Source organism: Orbilia oligospora, assembly GCF_000225545.1.
Source record: "Orbilia oligospora ATCC 24927 unplaced genomic scaffold scaffold00215, whole genome shotgun sequence".
Classification (NCBI taxonomy): Eukaryota; Fungi; Ascomycota; class Orbiliomycetes; order Orbiliales; family Orbiliaceae; genus Orbilia; species Orbilia oligospora.
In genome coordinates, this window is record NW_011645772.1 from 2,025,365 (window position 1) to 2,037,069 (window position 11,705).

The 11,705-nt window shown below is 45.2% G+C and overlaps 5 protein-coding genes across 5 annotated transcripts; 3 read left to right on the top strand and 2 right to left on the bottom strand.

Annotated features, from left to right (window-relative positions):
• Nucleotides 1-148: 148 nt before the first annotated feature.
• Nucleotides 149-1,289, top strand: AOL_s00215g593 (uncharacterized protein; the record flags this gene model as incomplete). Its single annotated transcript, XM_011129795.1, has 3 exons — nucleotides 149-192; nucleotides 272-1,055; nucleotides 1,116-1,289. 3 exons carry the CDS (start codon nucleotides 149-151, stop codon nucleotides 1,287-1,289), a joined length of 1,002 nt encoding a protein of 333 aa, XP_011128097.1.
• Nucleotides 1,290-1,745: 456 nt separating this feature from the next.
• Nucleotides 1,746-2,487, bottom strand: AOL_s00215g594 (uncharacterized protein; the record flags this gene model as incomplete). Its single annotated transcript, XM_011129796.1, has 2 exons — nucleotides 1,746-1,960; nucleotides 2,064-2,487. 2 exons carry the CDS (start codon nucleotides 2,485-2,487, stop codon nucleotides 1,746-1,748), a joined length of 639 nt encoding a protein of 212 aa, XP_011128098.1.
• A 362-nt stretch (nucleotides 2,488-2,849) lies between these two features.
• AOL_s00215g595 (uncharacterized protein) lies at nucleotides 2,850-4,653 on the top strand (the record flags this gene model as incomplete). Its single annotated transcript, XM_011129797.1, has 9 exons — nucleotides 2,850-2,921; nucleotides 3,079-3,327; nucleotides 3,409-3,437; nucleotides 3,504-3,531; nucleotides 3,607-3,614; nucleotides 3,669-3,748; nucleotides 3,814-3,924; nucleotides 3,996-4,055; nucleotides 4,112-4,653. 9 exons carry the CDS (start codon nucleotides 2,850-2,852, stop codon nucleotides 4,651-4,653), a joined length of 1,179 nt encoding a protein of 392 aa, XP_011128099.1.
• A 438-nt stretch (nucleotides 4,654-5,091) lies between these two features.
• Nucleotides 5,092-6,503, top strand: AOL_s00215g596 (uncharacterized protein; the record flags this gene model as incomplete). Its single annotated transcript, XM_011129798.1, has 3 exons — nucleotides 5,092-5,306; nucleotides 5,379-5,941; nucleotides 6,049-6,503. The coding sequence occupies 3 exons, from the start codon at nucleotides 5,092-5,094 to the stop codon at nucleotides 6,501-6,503; spliced, it is 1,233 nt and encodes a 410-aa protein (XP_011128100.1).
• Nucleotides 6,504-6,944: 441 nt separating this feature from the next.
• Nucleotides 6,945-8,075, bottom strand: AOL_s00215g597 (uncharacterized protein; the record flags this gene model as incomplete). Its single annotated transcript, XM_011129799.1, has 3 exons — nucleotides 6,945-7,322; nucleotides 7,597-7,798; nucleotides 7,912-8,075. 3 exons carry the CDS (start codon nucleotides 8,073-8,075, stop codon nucleotides 6,945-6,947), a joined length of 744 nt encoding a protein of 247 aa, XP_011128101.1.
• Nucleotides 8,076-11,705: the final 3,630 nt, after the last annotated feature.

The window sequence follows — 11,705 nt, forward strand, 5'->3', positions numbered from 1 at the left end:
TGTAACATATGTGGCTGAGCTGCGATGTGGCTTGGCAGCTCCGTTATCTAAAGACCTCCCACAGCTCCATGACGCCGCCAATTCAACATCCCACCTTCTCCAACACAGCTCCCCGCATCATCGCCATCACCGCTCATCGCCCTCCATCATGGCAAGCCGCATTGAAAAGACTATTGCTCGGCTAAAGCAGAGGTATCATTTCCCTTGCGAATCATCGTTGCATGTCAGAGCGCTATCCACATACTGACCTGAAGTAAAAAACGGTCCACAGAATTGAAGAAGGCCAACATTACGAAGCCCACCAACAACTCCGCGTCGTCTCCGCACGGTACATCAAATCCTCAAACCCACAGTCAGCTATCGATATCCTCTTTTCGGGCGCACAGTCGCTTCTTCAAGCTTCACAGTATGCTTCAGGTGGAGATTTAACCCTCACATTACTGGAAGTCTACACCAACTCTTCCATCCCGTGCGATTCTGCCTCCAAAGGTCGTCTTTACACCCTCTTATCCCTCATCCCGGAAACCGAGCCTACGAGAAAGAAAATCATAAACTCCGCGGTTATCTGGAGTTCCAAGAATTCGGAATACGAAAGTGGTGATCCGGAGTTACATCACTTCGCTGGATCAATATATGCGAAAGAACATGAGCCTTATGATGCCGAGAAGCATTTGTTGTTAGGTACCAAAGACAGTTGTACCGTTCTTACAAATCTTTTGTATACATGGTACCTTCAAGACGAACCTTCTACGGCGCCGCTATACATTTCGAGAGCAGTTTTATGCTACCTGTTGATCGGGAATGTGAGGGAGGCAGTTGCAGCGCTGGATTTGTTCACCAGTCGATTGTTGGAGGATAATAAGGGAGGGAAATTGGCAGTTCAGAGCGTGGAGACTAATGCGCTTGATGCGAGGATTTTTCCGGCTTTGCCATTAATGAACTATTTGAGACTGTTGGTGTTGACAGTAACGAGGGGTAAAGGTGGGGCGGATGTTTTTAGAGGGTTGAGGCAACAGTATCAGAACCTTCTAGCGGAAGTTGGAGGGTGGGATGAGGTGTGATTTCCCCTAACGCCTCAATTTAAAGTATAGATATACTAATATGTTGTGGTATAGGCGCTCGAACAAATCGGAGAGATGTACTTTGGAATCCAAATACCTAGACAGAGGAACTTTATGGCGGATATGATGGGTTCTTTGTTCGGCGGTCCTTCCCCTGCTGGAAGTGGAGCAAGTAAACGGCCACAAGTTGGAGCGCCGAAGGCTCCACCCCCTGTTGAACTTGATTGATGGATGAGTGATGGATGATATGTATATGACGGACAGGGCGGGCCATTATGTAATATTTGACGGTAGTAATTAATGATACATAATAATCTGACGCTGGTAGGAAAGAAGTAGACCGGAGGGTATCTGAACTGAAGCAAAGGGGCTATAAAAAAAGGCAATAGTCTAGAGCGGCAATGCCGGATGGGAGCGCTAACACGGAGATGAAGGTTTCGTGCGGTCGTGAACGGAGAAGAGAAAAGAAGAAGTGCGCTAACATGAAGAGAACTTGCTGAAAACAAGAACTCCAGGCCAAAAAAAGACACATAGACCTAGCAAACCCTCCACATCATTAAAGGACTCCGTATATCCCATTATTCATCATTCATCATTAATAATTATAGTCGATAGTATCCTCCATGTGTATTAATTGATTTGAACCGGACAGGTAAGGCGTCGAATTCGAGGGTAAAAGTGAAATCAGCGATAGTACAACTGCTTCCTATAACGAGTCGGATTCGGATCCTCCTCCGCCTCATACATCCAAGCATCATCAGCCAGTGAAGCGACTCGTTGCTTATTCAGAGCCTTGACTGTTTCGATATCCAATCGCTGACGAGGTCGTTCGTTATCTTGGGTCGAATACCGAGAGCTGAAGTTGACGGGCTCGGCGAGGTGAGGTTCTGTGTATCCTTCTATAATCCCCAATATCACACTGTCAGCCCAGCTCTTCTCATATATACCTCATATAGAACAATCCAAAAGCTTCAATGTAGGGATGAAATCTAAAGTAAGTACCATTCAAATGCTCAAACAACTCCGGCATGATAATCCTCAGCATCCGATGTGGGATCTCAAAGTTATCGCCATAGCCACCATTAGCATCACGAACGATTGCTTCGTTATCCGTAGCAGCATTGTCGCCATCGTCGTCGAAGAAAGGCGTAGGACCTTCTCTAGCTCGTTCACGGTGATTATGATGGTGATGGTGGTGATGATGGTGATGATGATGACCCCCACCGCCGCCGCCGCCACCGTTGCCATGATGATTATCCAGCTGGCTTACACCCCGACGGTTTGTGGCGATCTGAGCGGTGGGTGTAACCGTTGGATGAGCATGAGCCTGCGAGGAGGCATGGCCATGGCGATCGGAGGAAGAGTAGTCTAGGATGTTCGCCGAGTTGGAGCGGGAGTGTCCGCTGCGATAACGACGGGATTCCATTGCTGTTGTTGTTGTTGGTTTGTTGGCGTTGTTGGTATGCCAATATTATCGATGGTGATAGAGATATCTACTTCCAAGATAGGGATCGAGATGGAGGGCGATGGGGATCCATCCCAACAGGGGGTCCGAGTGCGCTGGTGTGGCATTTCAGCCATGGGAAACGCGTTGTCGCAGAAAGGCGCATTTAATAACCATAACTCGTGTAAACATTGCATCGAAGCTAGTGCTAGCGACTGGCTACCAGGTTGGACCGAAGTTCGATATCTTCCTTTTCGTCGCCTTTCCACACCCCCACTTCACCTCTGCGCCGGTTGCGATTTCCTGGAATAAAATAGTTCCCGATTTCGTATAAAAAGTTGATAATGCAGGTTTTCGACGTAACAGATTACGCGACTAGATTCGCGGGGAAGAGTAGCGCTATCAAACGGCCCAGGGTATGCATTTTATCTAAACAAGAAATAGAAAAAACTCTCCATCTGTTTCCCTAGTATGGCACGGCGCGGGGCGCGGGGGATGTGTGCCAAAAAAAAAGGCATCTTTGATGCACGATGTGATCTAGTGAATAATGTTGTATACATATTTTATATATAGGAAATCACATACTTTTCATACGACGACAATCACACTCTAAGACACGATGAATCCTCGCTCCGATATTATTACACTCCAGACTTGAATGCCGATTTAAGTCGGGGATATAGCACTTTTGTGAAGCATGATGATTCGGTGGATGAGCATTTGGATAGTCTGTTAGATGCGCTGGTGGAACTAGAGAAGAAGGAAGGGAAACCTTCAACCGAAGGGGTCCATTTTGTTACTTGGAGGGGGATGATGACCAAGGTTTGTAAACCCCCTCGGCATCTATATAGGTATGCTGTATACTAGTTATAAATTCTAGTTTACTAATACAAGAGGAAATAGATCATGACGGTACCGTTCTTGGAAGATGGGTAACTCTCCTATACCTTGTGAACCCCTCGATTTTGAACATATAGGACTAAACGAGCCGGTTCCAGCTTTGAAATGAACGCTGTCTTTCACGAAGTCAGTCTCTCCTGTCCCGGATATAAGAAATCAAAACATTCGAAACGAATTTGCTGAAAAATGGGATATTTATAGGGGACAATGTAAGCACGATGGAACTTATCCGAGGAGAGACACATTGCTCATTACTCCTATAGTTTTATCGAAGAGAATAATCTCTATAAACAGTCCACGAGAGGATTTCAGGATGAACGGGGGGCTAGGATGTCATTCTGGGGTACATATATTCGCACAAAATTTTGAACCTACGTCAAATCAAGAATACTAATGTATCGATTCAAGGATACAAATTCGAGACTCTGGCGACGCTATCCAAACCATGGGATGATGCTACAAGAGAAGAGATAGAAGGTCGTCCGAATGAAATTGTCAACAATAAGGCACAGTACTGTAGTAAGTCTAGCAGCCGTCTCTCCATATATTTCTAGTAAATCGGCCTAAGCTTACTCATAATCAAATGGTAGGTATTGTCCAAACGGGCTTCGGCGACAGCGGCATAATAATCGCCGGGGAGGTGGATGCGAGTAAGTCCTGCCCCTCTCATTCTCAACCAATTCTTCTACTCACCTTAATTGCGTAGTTTGGGACTGCCGTCCAATGAACCCCGCCAACCCGATCCACTACGTAGAGCTAAAGACCAGCCGCCAGGTCACCTCTGCGAACCAACAAATCAACTTCGAAAAGAAACTCCAACGCTTCTGGGCCCAGTCTTTCCTTCTGGGAGTTCCCAAGATCATCATAGGGTATAGGGATGACCATGGGATTTTAAAGAACGTGGAGATCAAAGAAACACAGGGGATTCCGACGGAGATTAGGAAATCGCATGTTGCCCAAGGATTAGGGCCGCCACCTTGGAACGGTAATGTGGCTATTAACTTCACTACTGCATTTCTAGAGTGGTTGAAGGGTGTACTTGCAGGGAAGGATGGGCTGTGGAGGATCAGATATCAGCAAAGGGGTAGTCGGATTGAAGTCTTTCAAGTCCAAGAATCTGGGAATGCTGGGGTGCTTACAGACCGTTTTTTGGCGTGGAGAAGAGAATTACGAGAAAAGCCCCTAGTAGCGCAATCCGGTAAACTCGATTTAGAGACCGAGACCGAGACCGGCGAGGCCGGTATATGAAGCTGTGGCGAAGTAGTAGGTGGTACTCTTTCTATTTGTAATTTTCCTCGACACTTGTGTATCCGTTTTGACTGCATAGCGCTGCGCTGTATTACTATTAATCGATGACTCAAGGACCAATTTTTAATTTTTAATCTCGAATTATAATCATATTCATCCGCATCCATCTATTCTTTATGCAAGTAGGATATCCGGATATATAAGCCTCTCCTTTGTCGACTACGATTCTACAAGCCAAATATTTTCTCTCTCTCTTTCCACTCTACTTGACTCCTCCAGATCCATCTCTATTTAACTTCACATATCGCCCAGACCAGGCCGACACAGTTCGCCAAAACAGTATCGTTGAAATCCAACAAGAACTTTTTTTTCTTCAGTGTTGCAGACGCAAGTTGCAATTTGCCCCACCAATTGCAATTGAATATCTTCCCCCCAACCATGGCTACTCCATCCACCATTCTCACAGGTGCTCATGAAGAGAAGACCATAAATGACTTTCCACTTCCAACTCGTCAAGCAATTGTCAATTCTGGCTATCCAGAATGGTACAAGAAGTACCGTGGGATCACTGGTAAGGCCAGAGTTATTCCATTGACCACCGAATTTCTTGACTATTTGAAAGCCGATGGGATTATTCTCCCGCCTGATACTCCGTAAGAATTACTTTTTTTTTTAGAAAAAAAAACAAGCAGAAAAGAATCTAATAAATTCATATTTCATACTAGAGTCGTTTCAATCAGCGATAGAGACTCTGGCGTCTTCTCCGTCACTAACACCGAAGACTCAGATGGCGACGATGATGACGACGATGGTGAAAATCCCGCCCAAAACTTCCCAGAAGTCCACGCTGCCATCATCGCCGCCATCGCCGAACTCGGCGGCGCCGTCTATCCAAAGTTGAATTGGTCAGCCCCCAAGGATGCAGCCTTCATGCTGGGTAACACACTCAAATGCAGTTCTCCATCGGATGTATATCTACTTCTCAAATCGTCCAATTTCATCACTCATGACCTTGAGCACGTCTTTGATGAAACTCTTGATACACCAGATGAAAGTGGGAAACTTTTGCAACTGTCGGATGTGGAGTATGCGCTCGTTCTTCGCAAATGGGTTGATGTTATAACATCCGTTGAGTTCAGGTGCTTTGTAAAACAACGTAAGATTGTCGCTATCACTCAGAGAGATCTTAATCATTATGATTTCTTGGAGAATGGGAAAGAGGAGTTCTTGGCTTTGATTCAAGAGTTTTTTGCTAGACATTTGGAGATGACTTTTCCTGAGGCTGATTGTAAGTTCCTTTTTTTTTTACCTTCTCGAAACCCTTCTTTGCATATTCTTAAGCACTTAACACCCGCCAAACGAAGAAATGGGACATATGATTAACTAGAAGAATAGTCGTCTTTGATGTCTATATCCCCAAAACACTGCTCACCGAATCCCGCGTCTGGCTCGTCGACATCAATCCATATTCGCCGAAAACAGACACTTTGACTTTCGCCTGGCAGGAGATACTTAATATCGACCCTTCCGTTCCAGATTTTAAACCTAATTTCCGACTCATCAAGAAGAATGACCCAGAGGCATATGGATTTGCACAGCCATATTCAGCACACAAATTGCCGAGAGACGTTGTCGATGCAGCTGCCGGTGGTGCAGAGTCTATGTTACAATTCAAGAACGATTGGAAGCATATCGTTGAAGGATTAGGAGCAACTGGGATTGATGATAGCAGTGATGAGGAGGAGGAGGAGGACGAGGACGAGGAGGACGAGGAGGACGAGAATGGTAGTGGTGGAGAGAAGAAAGACGATGGGATTGAGAAGACGAATGATGGGAAAGTTACAGGCTGAGGGGTGACTTGGTATCTTTCGTCATTGGATTGGAATAGTTATGAATGTGTGGGTTTGCTTTTCGTTATGGGATTGTGTCTGATTTAAAATCTTCTGTTTGGTTGTCGTTAGAATACTGGCGTTCTCCGTATGGGGTTTCTTTCTAGCATCTGGACATATTCACGAACTACACGTTCGATAATTGGCTTGAATCCAAAAAATATTTATTCTTTATCATGATAATTATCATTTCTTCCTTTCTTCATCTTGTTATTTTCTTTGATGGTAATAATGTACAATAAAAAGGATATTCGATGTATCCGGGGTATCATATGCATGAGCGTAAAAAAACCAAAATCATCAAGGCTAATATCTTACACATTTCTTGCTCCAACGAAATCATCAATGCACATGATCACGTCTCGCCGTCATTAATAATTAATTGTAATGTCATATTTTAGATTAGAACTTGCCCTTTTTCCTCTTATCCTTAACCTTTTTATAAAACTCCTTCTTCCCACTTCTCTTCCTCGCCTGGATCTCTTCGTACTTCTTCTTGAACCTACTTTTACTCCCAGAGCTCGACAATATTTCATCGACAATAGTCTTCTTTCTGTCTTTCCTGTTCATGCGAGCGCTGTAGAATTCCGTAGGACCTTCAATGACGGTACCCATTTGGAAATACTTGGGGATTTTCCCTTTCCAGTCGTCGCCTTTGAAGTGCTTGTGGCGGTCTAAAACGTTACGGAGTTTGATCATTTGAAGATCGCGTTTGATTTCTGGGGTTACGGCAGTGGCAGGCATGTTGTACCAGTTTGGGCCAGCAGTCTTCTCTTCGTTCTGTTTTTGGTTCGAATATAACAAGTGTTAGCCTTCCAACAGCACTTTGCAGGTGAAGAAGAAATAAAAAGGCAGCGGATGTTATAATATCGTTTAAAGATAAAACAAAAGAATCAGTGTAACTATGAACAAAATAACCCTCATTTTGTGCAAGCGTGCCTCCAAGACGGTGGCCGTGTTTGCTCGGTTTCAATGAATTTGGGAATGTTCTCATCAGGTGGTTTTGATAATTGGCAGAATAATGGAGATTTTAAGGAAAAGAGAAGGATCATACCTCTTTCTTAGACTTCTTGAGTTTAACTGGGTCGTCTACACGCATAAACGGGAGCTCTACTGATTTTTTGGTATGTAGACGAGTAGAAGATGACGACGACGAAGCAGTCGGTTTCCGGCCAGACTCCGTGATCGACGTGACTCCACGGTGACCCGTTTGCAGATAGGACTTTAAGGATTTACTAGTTTCTAGTTTTGGAACTCTAGTTCATGTTGTTAGTCTATATTGTTGATAAAAAATAATAATGAAGAGTCACTATGTAGTCTACCAAAAGGCGGCCAATGACATAGGGATTTTTTTTTAGACGAAACGAACCTATGCTTTGTGACAGCCGTGGCAGTATGATCAACGGCTTCCCGCATCCGCGTCTCCGCTTCGGTTAGCAGAGCGTCGATTTCTGCATCCTCGAGAGAAACGGATGGGTCCATTGAATCTGCCAACGACTGGCCGGGAGCTCGGACGACGATTGTATCGGTCATCTCGCTGACGTCAGGTTGTGACAGTCGCTTGTGGAGACACAGAGCGGGGGAGGAGGTGGCATGAAGAAGAGGAGGAGGAGGAGGAGGAAGGAGGAGGAGAAGTGGTGATGATGGTCACAAGATTGAGTGAAGGAGGGAAAAAGGTTTGTGATTGAAGAAAATTTTTGTGCATGGAAATAATATTTTTTCTTTGTTTTGTTTGGCGGGTCCACGCTAACGCAAACTGAGGGCCTTTCGGGCGCCAAGCTTTTGGCCGCAACCTCGTGGGAATGGTCCACCAACGCAGACCGCAGCACGTTTGGGAAGTCACACCGTCACGTTGACGGGAACTACCACTTACTATAAACCAACATCATTGGTAGTTAACGTTATAGCCAATGAACCATACCAAACCAAGTCGCAGCTCGCCTGTTTGGCGGGTAGGATAACCCTCGGGACGTTGGGAAACCGGGAAAACAGTGACAAATTCGTCAATCCTTTGGGCAGCTTATGTTTGCTGATGTCACAGTGTCAGTCAGATGATCGTTCAGCTGTGATAGCGACTGCAGAAACGAGGGCGGTCTGTGGAGTGATACCTTTCTGGCGGATCATGCCTATTGCCCCAAGTCTCTGATATCATAAGATATACCGTCAATTAGGCCCAATTGGATGCGCCGCTGCAACGGATTCATATTGCCGTCGTTGCAATACAGACCAGCGCAGAGTTGGTGCTTCGATGTAGAGGGAAACCCCAGAAATGCAATTCGGTTTGTAAATGTATGATACTCAGGCGGTCAACCCAGGGTATTTTTCATATGATCATGTAGGCCGTCACAAAGGCTCCTCTTCTAGAAAGAACCATACAAACCAACCCAGAATTATGGAATGCCATATGATTTGGCAAACTTCGGAGCAAGGGAGGGTAACCTGCAAGCTGCAAGCCATGGATGCACCTCGATCCCAGGCGTGCTCGTCTTTCTTGTCTTATTTCTTTTTCTTTAGACTACTAGTACTCCGGGAGCTATCAAACGAAGCCGAAGGATTAAGCCCAGTTGAGACATATTGACAACAGCACTTCTCGATTTGGCTCGAAAAGGGCACTTTCTCAGCTCTTTTCATTCTGGTGCAAAAGGCCATGTGGACATTCGGATGTAAGATTGTGAGAAATTTTCACAAAAAATTTTTAGACTTTTTGCAAGGCTAGTAAGGAATCAGCATAGCGAAATTTAAGATTTTAATTCTGGTGTCATTTCCTTTTTCGAGGCGGAAAATTATGATAGTGTGTTTTGAGGTTGACGATATGCGAGATACCAGAGGTCTGGGAACATCTGGAGAAGCGAGCTGCCTTGACGTATCGATGTCTCGTATCAGACGTAAGCCCCGGTCTGTATACCGAACCTTTAATTCCACATTGAAAGCCTCAGAAGGAAGCATACATACGCAAGACGCAGAAGCATAAGCATGTAAGTCGGCACGAGAGCAAGACGCAAACCGTTCCCGTGGTCCAATATATCCCGCTCCGTTGCCAGAAGCTTCGAAAGAAAGCTCGCGCTGGAACGATTATCCGGCCACTACAAGCTTTTACCGATAGACGACAGGTCTCCTTTCCTTCGATATGAAAGGGCGGTAGATTACACCACCGGCATGTCCATGGCCATGGTGGCCCCCCATCATTAGCACGAGCCGACACCGGTTTGCGCGCATGGTGGATCTTAGCAGAATGTTGTCGTGTTTTTAACAACGCATCCTGCAGCTGCTGGAGTTTTGATGCATACTAGTCCTTGCATGGTGGCTGCAGCTCTGCCTCGAACGGAGCTGGCCTGGCATTCCTAAAACAGTCGAGGGTAGTGGTAATTTCACGAATACTCAGGCCATATCGGTTGATGAGCCGGATGGTCCAATATCATAGGAACTTTTGACGGTTAAGGATTGATTCACGGAGTCCGACGGTGGAGAGTGAGTGAAATTGAGAACCCGAGTAATGCTAGCTTCGGACTAGCTAGGGTTTGATATCAAAGACACCAGTTGACATCTGGCGAGGGTATTTGCATGGAGGTTAAACAGTGACTGCAAAGTCCGATTGGTCTCATTACCGAGATTGAAAGGAGCCATGAAAAAGAAGCTTAAATTTTGGTGAGTCCCATCAGAATGGTTCGACGACGACGAGATAGGCAATATTTAGGTAGGACCATGGGGGGTGTGGTAAGGCCTATGGCCAGCAGGTATGACACCATGCACCCTGAAAGGCATCTATCTCGGAACCCCCCATGCCGTTGAGGGTGATTCTGTCCACACCATCCTTCGAGTTATTAATTTGCCTTACAGACGTAAAGAATTATTATCAAGTCATATTAGAAAACAAAGTATACACGGAAGGATATGTGTATGTACAGCTCACCTAGTTGATTGCAAAATGGCGAAGCAAGTACCAGATATAGCTAGTAAATTAAAGATGGTGGTAATGATGATGCTGGCGCTAGTTGTCCCGCATAAAATGATGTATGCACAATATGCCGCTTCGAGAGAAAGGTTTGCTGGCACGGGATGGGAGAATTCGAACAATCGAAATTTCGAGGCGAGGTCAAGAGCAAGAAAAAATGGAAATAGATCTATTCAATTCATCTGGGATATACTTCTTCTTCTTCTTGAGAGTAGATTCGATTCGAACATTCACAGGACGTACGTACGTATGTACCTGAAGCACAGCCTGGGGAATTCAATAGCATTAACGTGAAAACAAACAATTGCAGGCATGGCAGGCCCTGCAAAAGAGACTGAGAGTGTGCAGCGTAACACAAAGACTGGCTGAGCTAGTTAGTGGTGTGTGTATTTAGTACATCGAATTCGAATTGATTGATTACAATTGCACAGCGTTTATCTGCATATGCGATTTTAGATCCTACCTAGCCTGATCTCATCGAGTGAGTGAGTGCATGTAACCCGAGTTGTAAATTGGCTGATCATGATTATGATCAGGATGGGGGTGGAGTGGAGTGGAGTGGAGTGGAGGGGTTTACGTACCGATACCGCAGATTGGCAACCCGGGAACGGCTGGAACGATGATATCGTCAGGTACTCGAAGGTTCCTGCTGTTGGGATGTAATGTACTGTACATCGCTGTATCCTGCAATCTTATACGTCGAGACGTCGTTCGTAGTCGACCGAGGCTGCAGCAGCTGCATCAGGCTCAAGGCGCATCCAATCGCCCTGATATGTAAGAGGTATACTATTACCATGTATACCAATCAATGGAATTATTCAAATGCATCTGCTCAAGAAGTCTCCGATTGCTTAATCATATTTAAGCATCCGAGGAGCCATTACGATTACGATTCCCTTTTCCTCTCCCTCCGACTAGCTCGAGCAGACATTCAATCAATCAATCCTATCGATATCCAATATCCAATATCCAATATCCAGAACTCTCGTACCGCTCTCCAATAGGAGCTTTCCCTTCCCATTGCTCCTCCCATTTTTTAAAAATCTGAGAAAGTCAACTTAGCTTCCTTTAGTTTAGCTTTAGTTGCAATTGTATCCACACTCATTAAGGTCCAGGAATAATAACCTTAATAACCCACGTTTCTCTCGAGTCATAAAAAAAAGGTTCCCCGCTGCTGATTCTTCACAGCGCTTTCCCTCACCTTTTTTTTT